This window comes from Typopeltis vanoorti, chromosome 13, assembly GCF_054136105.1.
Source record: "Typopeltis vanoorti isolate ZY-2024b chromosome 13, IOZ_Tvanoo_1.0, whole genome shotgun sequence".
NCBI lineage: Eukaryota > Metazoa > Arthropoda > Arachnida > Uropygi > Thelyphonidae > Typopeltis > Typopeltis vanoorti.
The window spans coordinates 31,355,634-31,377,959 of record NC_143561.1 but is presented as its reverse complement, the minus strand read 5'-3'; the positions used below and the strand labels follow the sequence as shown (position 1 = coordinate 31,377,959).

At 36.1% G+C, this 22,326-nt stretch overlaps 1 protein-coding gene across 1 annotated transcript in view; it reads right to left on the bottom strand.

Moving 5' to 3' along the window:
• Ptpmeg (protein tyrosine phosphatase Meg) overlaps positions 1-22,326 on the bottom strand; it is a 558,329-nt gene that overhangs the window by 474,447 nt on the left and 61,556 nt on the right. The window contains exon 3 of the mRNA XM_090403197.1: positions 13,206-13,319. Within this exon, the coding sequence (XP_090259323.1) occupies positions 13,206-13,319 (114 nt within the window). The remainder of the gene's footprint in view (positions 1-13,205; positions 13,320-22,326) is intronic.

Here is a 22,326-nt window from a genome sequence, read left to right as displayed (position 1 = left end):
TCTGCAAAACTTCACCTACTTTTCCTAACAGAAACTTAAATATCAACTTCCTTGAAACAATACTCATCTTTGCTTTCACAATTATGCACTCTGATTCTTTTCGTTTCAAAGGTGAAGATTTTGCATATGTTTGCTCTGGTATACCATGACAAAGAGTATCTAACCAGAAATCTCTCATTTTTGACCTCCTTGCCTAAAAATTATTCTACCTCATTCTATCAAATTCATATGCTGTCTCTACCACTCCACTAATGCCAAAACCACTCTGAACTTTTCAATTTCCTTTCCTTAAATATGGGTTTCCTTCAATTCAACTTACCTAACAGCAAAGTCATCTTCTTCAGAGACTTCAATGTCCACAATACCAACTGGCTGCCCTCTTCCAACTGCATAGATCAAGCAAAGTAGAGAGGGTAAAACATTTACAATTACAAACGATCTCACATACATTGTTCACATTCCCCACCAGAATACCACACAAACACTCCCCAAACACCACAGATATCTTCTTCTGCCTACCAATGATCCATCTAAATATGCTGTGAATACTGACTATCCTCTAAGCAATTTGGACCAAAATCTCATGCAGATCTCTTCCCCCCATGAAGCAACACACATATAATTACTCCCATCCACACACTGAATGGCATTACAAGAAAGCAAAGTTGGATGATCTTCGTAACTTCTATGCCTCATTTTCTTCAGGTTACTGTTTCTAGCCATCCAAGCTAAACCTGTGTGTGGAACTAATCACCGAAATAATTCTTATCAGCATGGAAACATTTATTCTCTGCTCCACCCCAAATTCTCATTCCCTATCTAAGCCACTATCCAACAGGTGTGCCAAGGCTTTAGAAAAAAAGAGTCAAGAATACAGCAGCTGGTTTGTATCCAAAACTTCATCTTCCTATATCACATATGTCAAAGCATGGAACAGCTGCAAGAAAATGATGAACATCAAAAACTGACTTTGAGAGAGCAAACAGAAGTAAACTTGAATCCTAACAAATGGTAGCCATGCTTTCTGGTATCTAGCCAAAACATTAGCCGCAATATCTGCAAACATTACTCCCACCACAATTACACCCAGATGGTACTAACACATCAGCTCAACAAAAACTACAACAAAGCCAACCTCTTCTCCCAACATATGTGTTTCCCAAGGAATACAATCCATAAGTCACACTATTCAAGTCAAATGTGAACAAGTCACTTATTGTGTATCCATAGTACTATAAGTTAAACACCTCTCGTGGATTGGTTCTTCATAAAAGAAATATACATACATATATATATATATATTTTTTTTTCCCCCTGTGTTTCTCATTTTTTAAAACTTCAGTGTTTTTATTGCTGTTTCCTATTTTTAAAAGACACCTGAAGAAGGCTGTCAAAAGCCGAAATTAGTTGTGTGTTATACCATTAAAACCTTACAATTATTCTCGGTTTCATTCATTAAATTCTCTTTATACAAATGTATCAAAACAACCGAGTCAATGTTCCTCAACACGTTTATAGCCTACATGACGCGGCATCTCTAAATAATATTAAAAGACGCTTCAAAAGAACACTGAAGAAGATAGGACTGAGTATTAACAGGTTAGTCTTCTTAAAACGTTGTAAATTCCATGCAGTCTTTCCCAATTTCATTTCTTTCAAGGAGAACATAAGAACAGTACGTGCTAAAAAAATCTATCAGAAGGCTAAGTTAGACCTACTAACTGAAAGAATTTCTGACACGAAACGTACACTGGCTTTTTTGTTTAACAATAAAAGATCTTTAGCTCAAATACTTGAAGAATCTCTGGATAATAGTAGTTGGCATGAGTTTATTGTGAATAGTGAAGCTTAAGCTACACAAATACAATATGATAACAAGATTAACCTTATCAGAAAATTTGAGACTCTTAAGAGAGTAAAGAATACACTTAATCTTACAAAAGCCAACATCAATCCTGACAAAGTTGTAATAAACGAGTCTTCTCATGTTCTTACAGCTGCCTAAAAAAGCATTCTCAGCAAAAGTCTAATTTGAGACTCTTAAGAGAATAAAGAATACACTTAATCTTACAAAAGCCAACATCAATCCTGACAAAGTTGTAATAAACAAGTCTTCTCACGTTCTTACAGCTGCCGAAAAAAAAGCATTCTCAGCAAAGGTCTAAATTTGATTCCTTCGCCAAGATTTATTCCTAAAGAATCTCTCCTTACCAAAATAGAAAAGGCCACTTCATTTCTACCTACTCAAGATGCGAAACTTCTACGTATTGAATCCATATTCATTATTAATAATGCAAAACCTCCAACAGATAATATTTCTTCAGCTGAACGACAGGCTATAAAAAGCCTAAAAAACAACAGATATAATAATATTGCCAGCAGATAAAGGCAATGCTACAGTTGTCCTCAGTTCTGAAGATTACCATAATAAGATGCTTCAATTGCTTGAAAATAATACCTATTCAATACTTCAGGAAGATCCAACTCGAGAACTACAAAATCGCACCAACAATTTATTAAAAACAACAACTGAACTATCTCACAACATTCGCCTTTCTCTACGCTCTCTTCATCCACTTATCCCACGTATTTATGGAGTTCCTAAAATCCACAAGGAAAACATCCCCCTCTTCGTTCATCAACAACACCATGGACTTTGTATCATACATTAAGGATATAACTATCAACGAGAATGACATCATAGCTAGTTTTGACATAGTTTCCTTATTTACAAATGTCCCTACAGAAGAAGTACTGATATTACTAAAAGACAAAGTATCCAAAAATATATTTGTTTTACTGACCCATTGCATAAAGTCTGGTTACTTTCAATATCAAGACACCGTCTACAAACAAAACTAAGGTCTAGCGATGGGCAATCCTTTATCCCCTATTCTTGCAAACATCTATTTAGAGGATGTTGAAACAAAAGCTATATCATCCTTCTCATTTAAACCTAAACTTTGGAAACATTATGTGGATGACATTTTTATTATTTGGAGCCACGGCCACAATTCTCTCATGGATTTTCTTGGTCATCTCAATAATCAACATCCTAATATAAAATTCACAGCTGAACTTGAATATGACAATTCCCTACCTTTCCTGGATATAAAACTGTCATGCTGCTCTGGAAAATTTAGAATTTCAATGTATAGAAAACCTACACACACTAATAGATATCTTCATAGTCAGTCCCATCATTTTCCTCCCCAAAAACTTAGAACTATTTCTACCTTAGGACATAGAGCACGCTCTCTTCTAAATGACCCAGATGAACTACAAAAAGAAATTAATTACCTCTCAGATGTCTTTAGACAAAATGGATATTCTGATAGAACCATTAAAAAATTCCTTCTAGATCCTCCTAGCCACCACACTGAAGAAATAATCAATATTAAGGGTAACATTTCTATCCCATACATCAGTTCAGTTTCCCAAAAATTAGCTAGAGTTCTTAAGAAATACAACATCAGGATTTTATTTACTACACTTCCAAAAATCCGCTCTCTAGTAAGCCATCCGAAGCCTCATCATCATAATCTGAAATATCCTGGTGTGTACAAGATATGGTGTGACTGTAATATCCCTTATTTCGGTCAAACAGATAAGTCTATTGAATTACATATAGAGGAGCATAAGAGAGACATCTCTTACAAAAGAACATGCGCCAGTACTTTGTCTAGTCATGTTCTTTTCTCGAACAATCCTGATGATGAACACCAGGGTCATTCTGCTGGGATAGATCCAAAAACATCTTTCATTGCCATGATGAGTTTGAAAGAAAAATTGTGGAGTCCAGAGAAATCATCCTTAATCATGAACATTTAAATAACAATTTGAGCTACAGCTTCCCAGATAGCCATTCTGCTGTTCTTCAGTACTGGCATTCACGAGAGACTGCAAGCACGCACTCACCAAACAATGGCACGACTGAAAGAACAACTTACATGTAACTACAACGTTTTTTCATGTTAATTATGTACTGCAATTTTTTGCTGTTTCTCAGTTTTTTTAAACTTCAGTGTTTTTATTGCTGTTTCCTATTTTTAAAAGACACCTGAAGAAGGCTGTCAAAAGCCGAAACTAGTTGTTTGTTATACCATTAAAACCTTACAATTATTCTCGGTTTCAGTCATTAAATTCTCTTTATACAAATATATATATATATATATATATATATATATATATATATTGTTTTTTCCACATCCAAATATTTACATATTGTGTATATATATATACATACACACATGTGGATACACATACACACACACATTCATGCATACATACATACATATATACATCACCATCATCAACAACCATTCTCATTCCACTGTTGGATGAAGGTCTTTCCAAGATTTCTCCACTTGATCTTGTCATGGACTGCTTGTTGTCAATGCCATTCCAATGTGTTTTCTGATTTCATCCCTCCATCAGCTAAATAGTCATCCTCTAAGTCTTTTACAATCTCAATCTAGCAATGTGGCCTGCCCATTTCCATTTTAGAATTTTCACATAGATAATGATGTCTTCCACTCTTGTCATTCCTCTTATCCATGTATTCCATTTCTTGTCCCTTCTTGTAATTCCCATCATGTATCTCTACATGCTTCTCTGAGTGGTCTCCAGTATTTGGATGTCTCGCTGAGTAAGGATCAAAGTTTCTGATCAATAGGTAAGAATTATTAGGATGCACCGGCTGAACACCTTTTTCTTTAGACATAAGGGTGTGGTGGGTGCTGCTAAAGATATTATGGTTTTTGCCAAATGCACTCCATGCCATTCATGACTTATTTTTCACGGTATTAACAACACCACAAACACTTTTATCAACAAAGATGTTTTATTAATGCTAATATTTCACTGATTTTCAAATCAGCATCATCAGAGCACAACAAACATGTCGGAAATACTCACTGAAGAAGCCAAGAACGCTCTCAGTTTAGGACATAACTTTGCCGTCGCGCCCAAACAAATTCCTAAACTCGAAATTATGATGAAAGTAGAACGGGGTATCCACGATCTTCTGCCAGCAATGGCCAATAACGTGTGACTAGACATAGCAAGTATTATAAACAAGGGTAAGCCTCCAAAAAGCAATATGCCACGTAAACAAATAACTGCCCTAAAAAAGTTATATAATAATAAAAGTATTATTATTACAAAAGCCGATAAAGGTAATGCAACAGTTATCATGAATAAAGAAGAGAGTATAACAGAAAAATGCAAGATCTCATATGTGACAGTTCCACATATCAAATTATACATCGAGACCCTATGATGTCGCAAAAGAAAAAAAGTCCGAAAATTACTGAAAAAAGTGACATCATGGCCCAAAGAAATCATCAGGAAAATAAAACCAATTCATGTTAAAACACCCCGTATTTATGGATTACCCAAAATCCACAAAACTAATATTCCCCTATGCCCCATAGTGGATAGCATAGATAGTCCCACATATAAACTGGCCCGGCATTTAGCTAAGTCGCTTGCCCCTCTTACTGGCAACTCCTCTACTTTTGTAAAAAATTCAATCCATTTCAAAACATTGGTTAAAAATCTAATCCTAAAAAATTCAGACATAATGGTTAGTTTCGATGTCACCTCCCTATTTACCAATGTACCACTTATAGACACTCTTGATTTAATCAAGTCTAAATTTCCCCTATATATTATATATTATAAATTATTTCAATTTACCATGAATGCAGGTTACTTTACATGGGAGGGGAAATTCTACAAACAGATTAATGGTACTGCTATGGGTTCCCCCCTCTCTCCCCCGTTAGCAAATTTTTACATGGAACACTTTGAAAACAAAGTACTTACCACAGCTACATACAAGCCACAAGTGTGGTTGCGCTATGTAGATGATGTATTTGCCATCTGGCCCCATGGACAAGACACTTTGGATGCTTTTGTCACCTACCTAAACAGCCAACACCCCAAAATTCACTTCACAGTAGAAAAAGAATCAAATAACTGTTTACCATTTCTTGACACATTAGTCACCCACCTTTCAGATGGATCACTATCTTTTTCTATTTACAGAAAGCCTACACACACAGGAAGATACCTACATAAACAATCACATCATCATCCAGTCCAACAGTACGGTTTTTTAAAAACACTTACACACAGAGCCAGAGCCATTTGTTCTAACGATATAGCTCTGACCACTGAACTCCAGTACCTGCGCCATACGTTCTTAGCCAACGGCTACAATCCCTACAAAATAGATAAAATACTACATAGGCCCATTACTCTGCCCTCCCCTAATACACAAGAATACAACATGACCATTTCTATTCCCTATATCAGAGGTACATCGGAAAAGATAGCCAAAGTATTGTTGAAACATGGCCTTCGCACCACCTTCAAACCTCATGTCAAGCTGGCAACTCTGATCCGCTCGCCAAAGGATAAACTTCACCCTTTAGCACACCCAGGAGTGTATGAAGTTCCATGTGACTGTGACTTGGCCTATTATGGGCAAACAGGAAGATCAGTGAACATCCGCCTGGAAGAACATGAAAGATACATTCGCTACTATTACTATGGCAAGTCGGGACTGGCAGACCACGCTTTGGACACTCCTTCACACAGGATTAGATGGAGGAAAACAAATGTGCTATTTAGAAGTCGTTATAGATCTGAAAGATTATTTTTTGAGTCAGCAATGGCTTTGAAGAATTCTCCCAACCTTAACAAATATGGTTGCATTAATTTGCCAAAAATCTGGGAGACGGTTATCCTAAGAAAAACTCCTGGATAACTGCTCTTTTTTTTTTTTTTTTTTTTTTTTCCTGTTAGAGGGTGCCAAAAATAGGACTTTAGATCTTTTGTCTTTTGCAATTATATTGTTTCACTCACTCACTGTCGCGTTTGCATGTGTGTTGTGCTCTGATGATGCTGATTTGAAAATCAGCGAAATATTAGCGTTAATAAAACATCTTTGTTGATAAAAGTGTTTGTGGTGTTGTTAATACCGTGAAAAATAAGTCATGAATAACCATCAACGCCTAAGCTTATCTGTTAGCACTCCATGCCAGTTTCCCACATATATTTCTCCCGAGATTCTGCCATCACTTGTAATCTTTAGTGGACTTGGTTATTTTCCAGCATTACATCCTCAACACATATATCTGATATTTATCTGTGAAGATGTAGATTGCTTCAGTATTCTTCTCAAGGTCCATCTTCAGTCCCACACACACAACTTGTGTACAACTTGTCAACATCCTTGAATACACACACACACACACACACACATATATATATATATAGAATTTGTCAACATCCTTGAATACATCCAAGCCTTCATTAGCCAAACACGTGAATGCAAATTGTGTAAACAGGCACAACATACCGAACAATGAGGAGTACAATTCGAAATATTTTAAAATAACATCAGTCTCTTCTATAACTACATAATGGCTGTCACCTTTGTTAGTCTTTACTATTTTGTTTACTACTTTGTATGTCTACACCTGAAGGAAATCCTGTGCAATTAGCATGAAATGTCATGTTGTTAATTAAAATAAATATTATCATCTTATTTCAGTGTTATGCTTAATAAACTCTTAGTTACGTATACAGACAGCACGCACGCACACGCGCGCGCACACACACACACACACACACACACACACACACACACACACACACACACACACACACACACACACACACACACACAAAATACTATGGCATTCAGAATGCCTTCAAACATTAGCAATTTGTTTGCAACTTAATTTATAGCTTTAGTTAAGATAAAAAGCCAAAACAACAAAGGATGTTTAATTTATAGCTGTTGTTCTCTTGTAATGTATATTTTTGCATTTCTCTTTCATGTTATGTATGCAGCGAAGGCTTCTAAGAATATGAAACTAGTTGTGTATTCAAATAATAAATAGTTTTTCTGTTTTGTTATCCCTCGTCTTTTAGTCTTTAAATTACTTCAATACACACACACACACACACACACACACTCTTAATGCTATTATTAGGTAAATCCTACAAAGAATCTAAGGCCTCACTGTGGGAAGGCACTACTCCATTAAGCACAACACACCATCTCTCCTACTTAATCATCCACCTATACAACTAACATCAACGGACAACGTGATCTATCACCCACCACCATGAATAGTATTTTTTCAGCTGTAAATTGTGTATGTTCTCTTGGCCAATTAACATGGACTGACTTCATAAATCTTTAATAAGTATATTTAATATGTTGAGATGGCCATTTCCTTCACCTTATAGATTAAATTCAATGCAAGTGGATAAATTGGGAGGCAGTAATCAGTCTTTGCCTCTGGAAGGGTTTTTGAAGAAATCTGCCAGCTAATGAACAGTACTAAAGCACAAACTTCTACTATGGATTCTAAGACCCGTGAGAGACTGTGATTTTTTTCTGGCTGTACATTGTCTACTCATCAGTCCAGGGGTAAAGAAAGAGAAGTATTCAGAAAGGAAGTAGAAGATATGAGGACTAAGATGAAGACAGTAAACAGAGAGATTATGACACATAAGATTAGCTAAAATATAAAGTTCAAGAGCAAATGTGAGAGAGTCAAAAAAATGAGAAAACAAGTGAGGGCTTGGGCAGGAGAAGTAGAAGGGTAAGAGAGGAAATGAAAAGGTTCCAAGAAAATGTGAGAGTATGTGAAGGAGGGATGAATGGGGGACATGATGAACATAAGCAATTTATGAGAGAGAGGGAGAGAGAGATGAGAGTGGGAAAGATGCTAGTGGTGTTAGAAATAAAATCATGGAAGGTTTAGAGAATGAAGAGTTAGAGGTAATGACAAAGATAGCATGCTTACATGTAGTTTTTCATAGGACGAAGAGTAAGCTGGAGAGACAATGTCTGCCAAGTGGTACTGCTTCAGTTATCCAACCCTTCAATTTTCAGAGTGGCAAATTGCCTTCCTAATATGACTGGATAAATAGTAATTACTGTACTTGGTTACATACAATAAGAAAACAGGGATTAAAATGATGAGTAAACAATGGTGACTGCTAATGCATTCAAATTCAAAGTATTCCACTAAAATAATATACCTTACACAACAAGAAAAAATATTAATGCAATATTCTATCTTTCAACAAATTCAAACTCCTTAATTAAAGAATATCTAAAATCTTGATACTAAATACATTTATTCATAAAATTTAAAGTCGTGTTTTATGCTAATACCACCCAATTGAAGGAGGGATGAATGAGAGACATGATGCGCAAGCAATGTATCGAAAAGAGAGTTGGAAGAACGTATGGAAAGAAAAAAATGTATGGTGTAGAGAATGAAGAGTTAGATGTACGGGGAGAGAGAGAGAGAGAGAGAGAGAGAGAGAGAGAGAGATAGCCTGATTACATATAGTCTTTCATAGGATGAAGTATAAGTTAGAGAGACTAAATGTCTGGCAAGTGGTACTGCTGGAAAGCAAGAAAAGAGTAGGGTGAAAATTTCGTACAGAAATTACACGATAAAAGGAGTGGCTGATGAGAGTACAATGAAATCATGTTTCCCATGTGCAAAGATTAATGATGATAGTGAGGATATTAGGATGCAGAAAGGCAAATTGAAAGAACCGACTGTTTTAGAACTTACAAACGATCTAAAAGAAGAAATGTATGGTATGAGGGGAAGACATGAAAGAGTTTCTGACAGAAACAGAAGAGAAGAAGATTAGAAAGAGAAGAGGTCATGTGGATGGATGGAAGGAATGGAATTTCTGCAGCTAATTAGGAACATTTACCTAAGATAAGAAGTGAGAGTGTAAAGATAGCAAGTCTGTTGCTGTGATAGAGGAGAGTTATGAATAAGGGCCATAACTGCAAATGGCTCAATGCAGGAAGAACAGTGTAAAGTTTCTTGGAATGTGGAGTGAGTCTGATGGCTGAAGAAACTTATGTAAGATGGTTTGCCCTTGAATATATCTGGTAAGTTAAGAGTTTAGAAAAAGTGCTGCTGACTATAGAAGGATTGGATGTACAAACTAAAGTTTTTGGGTAGGAAGCATGTGAGTGTTCATGAAGACACCAATAAGGTAAATGGGTGTGCAATTGGATAGAAAATGCTGACATTTGTTCCTGGGAAGAAAATTGGAATGGGATTGTGAGTACAAACCATAAGGTTAGTTATAGGCCTATAAGAATTATACCATTTATGTATACTAACACCAGAAGTATTACGAAGGAGGAGGAGGAGTTTGGGGCTAAATGATATTGGTATTAGCAAGATGTGGCTGACAGAAGATGATATACGAGGGTGGTCTGAAAAGTTCTCAACCTCGACCATAGATGGCAATACTATTGGCAAGATTTTTTTTTTTCTAAGTTGGTACATCTGTCATAAGCATCCATGTGAAATTGCAAGTCATTCCATCAAGTAGTTGTTTCATATAGCTGTCTGAAGCAAAAGCATTGTCTGTTTGTCATTCCCTTGAAATGGATAAAATTGAGTATCATGAGGTTATAAAATTCTTCGTAAAAGAAAGTTCAACGCCAAAAGAAATTCATTTGAAGTTCATAAAAGTTTATGGGCACTTTTCTCCTTCATTTTAGACAATTAAGAAATGGGCTCCCAAGTTTAAATGTGGCCCTACCAGGCTTTAAGAGGATTCGCATGAAGGACGTCCAAAAAGTGTAACAACACCAGAAATCATTGATCAAGTGCACAATATGGTATTGGATGACTGGCGAGTCAAAGTGAGTGAAACTGCTGAGAGTATAGGCATTTCAAAAGAAAGTGTAGGAAATATTTTGGATGAAGAATTGCAAATGAAAATGCTTTGCAAAAGATGGGTGCCAGACTTGCTCACAGCAGATCAAAAATGCACTCAAATGAAAATCTCTGAACAGTACTTGGAGTATTTTAACAAGAATAAAACTGATTTTGTGCATTGATTTATTACTATGGATGAGACTTGGATTTACCATTACACCTCAGAATCCAAACAGCAGTCAAAACAGTGGACAGAAGCTGGATGTTCAGCGCCAAAGAATACAAAGTCGGTTCCATCAACAGGAAAGGTCATGGCATAGGTGTTTTGGGATACTAAAGGCATTTTGTTCATTAATTATTTTGAAAAGGGTAAAACAATAACCGAGGAATATTATTCAAATCTTTTAACCAGACTAGATGAAAAAAATCGTGAGAAAAGACCCAGTTTGCAGAAGATAAAAATAGTCTTTCATCAGGACAATGCACCTGCTCACAAAAGTGTTTTGGCAATGGGAAAATTAAGGGACCTGCAATATGAATTGTGGGAACATCCACCCTATTCCCCAGATATGGCTCCCTTTGACTTCTCTCTCTTTCCAAAACTAAAACTCTTCCTTGCTGGTCAGCGTTTTTCTTCGAATCAAGAGGTGATTGCAGCTGTAGAGGAGTATTTTGCAGATCTTACTGAGAACCACTACAGGGATGGGATAATGGCAGTGGAGCATCACTGGAATAAATGTATTAGTCTTAAGGGAGATTATGTTGAAAAATAAAAATAATTTTGAAATTATAAATTTGTTTTTCATTGTTAGGCCGAGAACTTTTCAGACCACCCTCATAATTATTGGTATAGAATGTGCAGGATATAGTATTTTTAGAGCAGACAGAGCAAATAGGATGAGGGGAGGGGTATTCTTATGATAACAGATAAACTGCAGCCTAAAAGGGAGTAGTATAACAGGAGATCAGTAAGATAGAAAGCTGTTTGCCTATGAGGCTGTCTGATGTGAGATAAACGCTAGCATGGCAAAGAATTTCGTTAGCTGCAGCTATAGACCCTCCCCACTCCTAAAGAGAGATTACATAAAATATATCACCATTCCATATAGACAGGACACATCCAAAAAAATTAAGAGAAATCATAAAGAAATACAACCTTATAATGACTTACAGACCACATAACAAATTGGCATGCCATACCTGCCCCACCAAACCCCAGTACACCTACCAAATGTCTATCAGGTTACTCGGTTGAACAATGGAAGAAGGCCACTCTACTGCATTGTTGCATTGTAGCAAATACAACTGTGAGAGGTTATTCCTGGAATCCGCCTCAGAAACTTTCCAAATCTCAACAAATATAGTTGCATGAAACTGACCCAAATTTGGGAAGTATGCATCCTCAGATCTTCAGCCCAATGGCCAAGACCACCCAATTTAGCCCACTAGAGGGAACCATTTAGGACTCTAGGCCTGGCTTTGGTTGGCTTTCTTCAGCCTTATTTATTCAGTGTTAGTGCTTGTGTGGACATTATTGTTCTGTAATCCTCAAGGATGGCAATCTAATGTTGCCGAAATACTGGAAGTACTAAATAAAATTATTATAATTAATATTCAGCATACATTGTAATTTCCTCAAAACTAATAGCTGTGATAGCTTTGCTATATCTTTTAAATCTAAATTTTAGAGTAACATAAAATTCTTCACAAAATCTTACTAAATTAAATGACTGAGAAAGAATGCAATGTAAAATCATTTCATTCCAATAGCATCATGATGCCAAACTGAAGGCTTTCCAGGTTTTTCCATCAACAATGAATATACTTTTAATTCCTTTGGTTTTACTGCTTGACATTTATTGATGAAGAACACTGTAACGTAATTCTAATAACTTTAAATGAAATTAATTTGTGTCATCTACCAATCCTTTTTTTTTTTTTTTGTGACAATTTCATTTTGTTTTCCTGCAAAGCAAAACTTGATGGCAAACCAGCCATCAAGTTTTGCTTTGCAGACCATACAGGCAGAATTAATCATCTTATCATAAGCAGTAATCAGATTTCTAAAAAGCCAAGTTATATTCCATCATGAGTCTCTGACTCCATGGAGGTCAGATGTTAATCATAATTTAGCCATGACTGGCACTAAGCTTAACAAGAAAAAAAAAAAAGGAAAAAAAAAAAGCTAAGAGGAAGGATATCTTGTTCATTTGTGTTTCATTATATCATCATTCATAGGAAGTTATTTAAAAGTGAAATATGAGAAAAGGAGGCAAACATTCAGACAGAAATATGTTTAATGTTGATGGGTATTACAAGTTAAAATATTCTGTATTGATGGGGGTTGGAATTAATTAAGACTCTACTGGATAACATGATAATAATTCAGGAAGGATGATTTAACTTCATCAGTTGACTGTCTGGAGGAGGTGAGGGTGGGGAAGAAAAAATCATACATAATTTTTAACTTACCATTGCATCAGGAGTGGAATCAATTTCAGAAAACTGCAAACCAAAATAATCTTTCTCAATTAGCTCCAAGTGTTGGAAGACTAGTTCTAACAGCATTTGTCCTTTACCTCGCTTCTGAAAAATGAGAAATATAAAATCACAGGCATAATAATTAGTGATATCCAACTACTTATTACAACCAAATAAATCGAAAACTAAAAAAAAGTATGCCAAACTGATATTTTTTGAAATATTATATTTTAGATATGCACATATATATTTACAAAAGTATTTCAAAATTATTTAAATGAAATACATCTTTCCTTTTGCACAATTTTTTTTTTTTTCAGTAACAATTCTACCTATAAAAGATCGAAACATCATGCACTAATAACAATGTTAAATATTAGATAAGCCAAGAAATTTAGGAATCCAAACACTTCCCCCCTCCCTCCATATTTCGTTGCAGGTTCAAAAAAAAAAAAAAAAAAAAAAAAAAAAAAAAAAAAAAAAAAGCAAGTGATCAGTTAATTCCAAGTGTAATGGAGGTGGGGATAATGATTAGGTCTCTTTAACGCTTATATCTATGCAAAGTGCGTCTAAAAAATACACTGGATGTAATGACGCTATACCTATAACTCTGACTTGATTCAGCATCTATTATCAGCTGATTCATTGATTGGCTTGAAATTATGGCTAATATGACTATGAGATCAGTGTATTATGTTTGATGACGATGTACATTTTTTCACAAGTTTGCTAGTTTAAAGAGAAAATGCCAACTTACTTGGAAGAAAAAGTACATTAGATTGGATAACTTGTCTTCACCTGGATTTAGAGAAAGATGTTGAAGGTTTATTTTTCACTTGGTTAGAGTATAATAAATTTAGTTTAATCCTTTATCCAAGTGTGAGCAAACAAAGTTTGTGCCTGAAAGTATCTTCAGGACTGGGGCAAGGTGGTACAACACCGGGGCACTCCTTGCAAAGGTGGAGCAATGACCTGCTAATGCTTCTGCCTGGTATCTCCACTCGGGCCTGGCTCCCACTGAAGAGACCTCAATAAAGGTCGAAACTAGTCTGGGTTGTGGCCCTTCCCTCAATGCATAACAACAGACATATCCGCAAGGAGATGTGGTTTGCATTATGGGAGATACTGAGATAAGAGTGTTGGTATCTTGCTCCACCTTTGCAAGGAGTGACCTGGTGTTGTACCACCTTGCCCCAGTCCTGAAGATACTTTCAGGCACAAACTTGTTTGCTCACACTTGGATAAAGGATTAAACTAAATTTATTATTGTCTTCACCTGAAAAGCTCCTATAATAATTTGCATTCCTGATGATATTCAAATTCAGGTATTTTCAAGAAAAGCACAAACACTGAAATATGTCCTTCTGAAAGTGATGTAAACATTAACCAATTAGTTAATATATCTTCTCAAGTTACAGGAAATACCAGTTACATTGCTAGATGGTAAACGATGTTCAATGTCTGGTGAAACATGACTGCCCTGATTATTTGAGGTGTGGTGACCACAGTCATCTTTCCTTTGCAGAGTAGGGTCTCTAGTTTCGATGCTCCCCCCCCCCTTATATTCACTCATGCAGAGCAAATAAGGTCAAGAATGAGAATGCTCAACATAATATAATTAATTAACTAGCTATGGAAGCCAGTATCTCCATTTGAAGGTAAAGCTATAAAGTAGTTCTGCAGGACAGCTGAAAGCTAGCTAATGTATCAGAAGGCCTGCAGGCCAGATAGCAAAAAAATCCTGATGATAGTTACTTATCAGATGGTGTGTGTGTGTGTGTGTGTGTGTGTGTGTGTGTGTGTGTGTGTGTGAAGAAAGTCTGAATATAGCAGAATGCAAAAGACCAGAAAATACTGTCAAGGTCATGTGGGCTAGCCTAGGCATATTCCTGATATCTAGACTTATAGGTAATATCCACAAATCCTTCACTCCTATTACTCTTTCATCCATCTGACATCATTAACCATAAATTACACTACAATAAATAGCAGCAATGCTGCAGTTTTAAAAAAAAATATTATTATTATCTGATTGAGACCTCCAGGGAGTCAAGGACTCATCGAGGGAGGCTGTAAATTACCCAACCTAGCTATTATACTTTCCCTTAAATCCATTTACACTAGATCCACTCACTATCCCTAAGGGCAAATTATTCCACTCACTCACTGCTCTCTGGGAGAAAAATCTAGCTCTTACCCCTTTCTTGACTGAGAACAGCCTTAACTTCCATGGATGCAAAATGCAAAATAAATAAAAAAACATAAAAAATGTGGCAGGAATTTGATGATGATGACATAAAACATGCTCTGGATACTCGCCACAGAATACGGTGGAAGAAAGCTACAGTAATACACCGGAGCAAATATAAATTCGAAAGATTATTTATGGAATCAGCCTCTGCCCTAAGAAACTCTCCGAACCTCAACAAATTTGGTTGTATGCGACTGCCCCAAATTTGGGAGGCATACATCAGCAGACCTTCAGCTCAACGGCCAAGAACGCCTACTTAGCCCGCCAGAGGGCACCATCAGGACTTCTAGGAGAACGATAGCTTCATATCTTCATTCTCAGTTACTGTATTGTTAGTGCCTGTGTGCAACTGCCTTTTTGTAAGTTCCTATTGAAAATGGCAATGTGACATTGCCGAAATATCGGAAATATTTATTAAAGTATAATTTAATTTATATTCGGATCTACGTTGTTTTAATTCCCTAAGTGATTTAGAAAAGACATAAAAATAAAAAAACAAAAACAAATATACCCCCCCCAAAAAAAAAAAATTGCAAAAAATAAAATAAACAAACCACCCAAAAAAAAAAAAAAAAACTGCAAACATGATAAAAATTTAAAACTGCTTTCATGTCTACTTTACCAACATCCATAGCCTAAATATAAACTCTCTCTCTCTCTCTCTTTCTCTGTGTGTGTGTGTGGGGGGGGGGGATCATTTTCGACTCCTGGTGATTCTATGAATCATATGCTCTCTTCTGGCCATATCTTTCAGAATTTCCAAGCACATTCCAGTTGCTTCTTTAACTCCATCCACCCATCTAATTCTTCGTCTTCCTCTTCTCCTGCTTCCATCCACTTTAGCAAGCATCATCATTTTCTCCAGACTGTCATTTGCTCGCATAATATGTCCAAAGTATGACAATTTTTGCTTGATGATCATAGCTTCGAGGGAGCAATCTGAATTTATTCTGTCTATCACTGATTTATTGGTTTGCTTTACAGTCCATGGAATTCTTAGTAAGTATCTCCAAACCCATAATTCAAATGCATCTATCTTCCTTTGTTCACTCTTTCTCAGGGTCCAACTTTCATATCCATACAGTACCACAGGGAATACCATTGCTTTCACGATTCTGATTTTTGTTGCGAGGCTAATATCTTTATCTTTAAAGATCTTGCTTAAATTTGTCTTCGCTTTCTTTCTGAGTAATAATCTTCTTCTCAGTACAATAACCTTTATCAGTTCGGGATCCTAGGAGCATTTTTCGAATGGTACTTGTAATAAAGTAGCCCAGCTAAGAAATTACATTTAAAATAGAAGTACATCTTAAAATCTTGAAACAATTCCAAAACAGAATATGCTATGAACTTTGTGTATTACGTACATTGATTTATCTGGTGATCTCGTATCTTATGCTACTCAAATGATTTCCTATACAACTCAACTACTTCCATTTTCTCCCCATCTACTTCAAAATCCTTAAATTCACATGTTACCGTAACTTTTGTCTTTTTTGAGGTTAAGTTTGAGGCCATATTTAGCACTTTCTTCTTTAACTTTCATAATAAGTTCCATTCTATTAAACCTAAATTAGCATCAATGACTCAACCTTAACTATACTATGTAGGTTCTGCATGATTCTTTCCATAATGGTGAAACAAAGAGGCATTTGTCTAATATGGCATTCCATGCCACATAATACAATAGGGGTATGTGAGATAAACATTATACATCACAACATTCATGCACCTTTAAATGAAGTAACTGCACTATCCATTATTTACATAATACCTACATACCTCCCCTTAAACTCATTCACTAAATAGGGAAAAAAAAATCTAGTCTGTACACTCTTATTAACCACACTTTTACACAAATTCCAGGGATGACAGCTAGTTCTATCTCTACTCATCATGTACTGAAAAATTTCATTTATATCAATCTTATAGAAACTCTTTAGTAACTTATAAATTTTTATCATGCCTCCTCATTTCCACCTGCCAACTAAACTTTGCAACTCACAAACCTTCACTCTATCCTCATAGGGAGCATTCAAAAGACCTGTTACCAGAGTGACCACTTGTCTTTGAATCCTCTCCACCATCTCTGGTCACTACCAAAAAACCAAGTGATCAAATCTGTGCCCAGCAGCCAAGATGGTCTGATCACAGCCTTATAAAGAAGGATAATAACCTCACTATCTCTACTTGTCAATGTGTTCTTCAAGATCCAAGTGATCATTTGAGCTATGTGAACTTTTGCAACATTCACCTCTGCACTTCAACTCTTTGTATGCCATCACCCCCAAATCTCTAGCATCGTCAATTTCCTACAATCCAGGAATAATCACTGTACAAATACACAATATGTAGACTTTTCATAGCAAAGTGCATAACCTTACATTTTACCACATTAAACTGACAACCATTATCCTTTGCCCACACTGCCAATTTATTTAAAATCATCTGGGAAAATGTCTATGCCACCTTTATTAACTACTCCATCCCCAATTTTGCATCATCAGGTAGGTAGAAATTTTCCCACTGAAATAATTCCATGTATCATTAATACACAAACAGTAGCAGTCCCTCATAGAGAACTCTGAGTAACTTCACTAGCTACTCTCATTCTTCTAGATTCCACTTCACCATATACTACTAACTATTACATAGTGTCAGACAGACCTCTACCCCCTATCCATATCACCAGCTTCACATCCATTCCCATTTGATCCAACAATGTTAACAGCATTCTGTGCAGTATTCTGTCAAATGCTTTTACAAAGTTCAGCAGTATATAATTGGATAAGGAAAATGTAGCCATTTTCCTTATCCAATTCCAGTGTTACTAAGGCAGGACCTACTTTTATAAAACTGTGCTGCCTACCATACAATATCATATTCCTTTCCCTCACGTTCCTGAATTCTACCTTTAACCAACTTTACCAATACCTTAACCATACTCCTGAAATGCTAAATGATCAGTAATTTGATACTTCTATGTAATGGAACTGTTTTACCCTTTTTCCACTCCATTGTAACCTGACCAGAGCTGAGACTTAATTTAAGCAAACGTCATTAGAGACATTTCCAGTTCACCTGCACTTCGTTGTAGCACAAAATGCTATCCATCCCACAGATGTATTCAACTTGATATTTTTCAATATGTTGAGCATCTCCAGTTCATCAACCTCAATTCTCACTATCTCTATCACATCAACAACTGCAAAATCTCCACATGGATGATACACCATTGCAAAGTGATCACTTAGGAACTCAACTATTTCATCTGCTTCTTTCACTTTCCTACCATAAGCACTAATTAAAGTTATGCTTCCATAATCATCCTTCCACTTACTTGCTGCATAGTGAAAAAACTCTTTAGGATTTCACTTGACCTGTTAGGCTAATTTTTTTCTCAAAAGCTGGTTTAGCCTTCCTTATCATACTGGTAACCCTTCATAAGAGTCTGTGCTTAACAGCATGCTGATCACTTTTTTTTTTTTTTTAATTATATTCCCACCACAATATGTCTCTCTCTCTCTCTCTCTCTCTCTCTCTCTCTCTCTCTCTCAGTTCCTGCTTTATATTGCTAGAGTCATCCATTTATTATCCATTTGGTTTATCCTCCTGGCTTTGGGATATTGTTTCCCAAATGCTACTAATATTCTTTCCTTGTAGCTTATTTATGCCATGCACTGCTCCAAGCTGTCATTATCACCAGCTTTATAGATCTACATAAACCCTTCCCTGACTGAGCTTCTCAGATCAGAGGCAGAGGGGGCTACAGTGTTATGGGTGCACTGTCCAGTGCTATTACCAGATCCAGCACTCCTGATCACAAACCCCTGGTCCCTTCCATTACATGCTGTTTCAGGTAATTGTCCCTTAGTAATTATAAAAATTCCATTTCTATCTCACCATGCACACTTTCTTCCCTCTAATCTGTCCCCATAGTTGAACTCCTTTCTAATACCTGTTCATCCTGCACTTTGAGCTAATCTGACAATGTGTGGCATTCACACCTTTCTGTGTACCCCAATAGCAACAACCAGCAATTCATTTCATCCTATTGGCAAATGAACCATCTCCCTCAGACCTAAGATCCTCCTGAACTTTTATATTTGTTGAAGTTATTCAGCTATCATCAGTAATATCCCTCCTCTCCTATTCCCTCTACCTTCACTGAAAATATAATATTATCCCTTAACTACATCATCTTACGTCAACCTAAGCCAAAACACAAGCAGATATCTACTTGCCACTTCACACCACCATACTGTCCAGAAACTAAGAATTTTCAAACCTTTAGCCTCCAGGGCAAAGTAAATTTTATCCTTGGGACAAGTACTTCATCCATAACAAAAGGCTCTACTCATGTCATTCCAACAAATTGGATATATATTAAAAAAATAAATAAATAAAATAAAATAAAACACTCTGGCCAAACTAAAAAAAAGAACAGACCCCTCCCCCAAAACCAAACTACACACACACACACACACACACACACACACACACACACACACACACACACACACACACACACACACACACACACACACACACACACACAACACTTTTATCCTACATTCAAGGCACAATAGATAAACTTGGCTCCCTCTTCAAAGCAACACAGAATCAGAACTGTATACAAAGTTGTAAATAAAATTTCTACCTGCCTAAGACAGATCAAAGACCACTAAGACCGCCCTCTCTCTCTCTCTCTCTTTCCCATGTGTTTACAGCATTCCCTGCCAGTGTAGAACTCAATATTTTGGAAAGACAGAATGAACTACAGTGATCTCAAAAAAAAAAAAAAAAAAAAAAAAAAAAAAAAAAAAAAAAAAAAGGATATATCTCAAATGGAGAGCCAAAAAAAGCAGACTATCTCAATGTGCATTAGAGAAAGACCACTTCATAAGATGGAAGAAAGCCAGGCTACTTTAGAAATCCCAATTTAAATCAGAGAGAAGTTTTGTTCCTGCAAGTGGCACAAGTTCTACAGAACCCTGCTAACTGTAACAGAATGGACAGTATGATTTTAAATGGATTTTGGCACACTCCCCTATCATCAACAACTAAAATCACCAAGAGAACACCACTGTTATGTCGTTGCTTTCTCTATATTTTCTGTTTTATATATGTCAATTCTTTCTATCGCTATTTTACTTCTTCAGATATCGGGCCTATTATACATATATCTAGGATTGCTTCCTCTTCGGATACTGGCGAATTTATATTTTGCTGCGCCAGCCAGTATCCTATAGCAGAAAAGGATTCTTACTCAGGGAGACAATACTAGATTCTGAGGCGTTCTTACACAATAATCTTTAACACTGCCATATAGATTCAGATAATTGCAGTCGTGACCTAAATCTATAATTATATACACTTCCTAATTTCTTCCCACAAAAATAGGTTCTATTTTTATAAGTGGTAGTTTGAAATTGTAATCAGGCATGACTCAGGTTTAGGCAAATATGACATGTTTATTGGAATATCTAAACAGAATACAAAATTTCACACACTCAATTATGACTCAATACTAATTAAAACTCGAGTTAAGAGGTTAACATATTCTAAACTAAATCTAAGGTCATAAAGCACGAGTAACCGCATATTGGAATAAATAGCAAATGATATGAAGTTAAGCTAAATTCCTTTCTGTAATGCTATTCAGAAAACAATATAAACAAACATTCTAATGTTACTCAGTTACTAAAATCCACAATTCTAATCTCATTAAATTAATCCTATTACATGCAATACAAAAGGTCTCTTCTAAACAATTCTTCTGACTCTCAAAGGAGGTTAACTTTCTAATTAGAGACTGTCCACAGAGTTCTTTAGAATACTGTCCTTAATTTCACATTCACAAACAATCTTCTCTCTTCTAATGAATTTTATACACAAAATAGAGTAATTTCACCTTACCGAACTTTTTCTGCGTCTTTCAGCACCACGTGTACATCGGGTTACTTCTTGTCTATTGGCTGTCCTTACGTCAACGTAGAGGTTACTCTATCTTCATTATTTCTGCCGAAACGAACTCAAATCTTTGCGTTTCAGGAACGATTCGATGGGATTTTTTTTTTTTTAGCAACAGCTTGATTCTGCTAGGACTGGAAATTTTACCTTCAGCTCTGCATAGAATCCTACTCCAATCTCAAGAAAGCTCGCTGTCTGACATCTCAGCAGAGACGCCTCTTCCCCCCTTTACGCGAACTCCCACTAACTTCTGAGCCACCAAGCAGGAAAAAATTAAGACCAGAGAGATTGATACGGCACTCGTCCCCCTTATATTCTTCGTTAGAAGTCTCTTTTCTCCTGTTGGGTTCATCCCTTGCTCTCCTGAGGCAGGCTGTTATGCTCTTGCATTCCCAGAATTTGTGTCAAAGTACGTTCCGTGTATGCTACTGCCGTTAGCGTTACGTTGTACACATGTAGTTTTATACCTTCCAAGAATTATTATTTAGTAACTATTTGATGACTCACAGTTATTTTTACACAGCTTAAATGAGGCTTAAATTAAATCAGATTATCTCTCTTTTAAGACATACTCTAAAAAAAATCTTAATATGATCACAATAGCTTAAATATATGGTACATGAAATAAAGAATAAAAATTTTATACATAAAGTGAAGAAGTTTCACTTTTAATTTCAGCTGATGTGCAGGTATTTCTCTTTTTTTGTAAGTTTAATATGTTGGATTCTGAATGAATGATTTCTTCGCAAGATTCCTTCATTCAGGATCTAACACCACTGTTGTCCTATATGCACATGACTACTCTTGTTATTCAGGTCATTTTAGTTGGTGTCTTCACTGAGAATGTAAGTGACAAAGTTGTAAACAAAATTTCTACCTGCCTAAGAC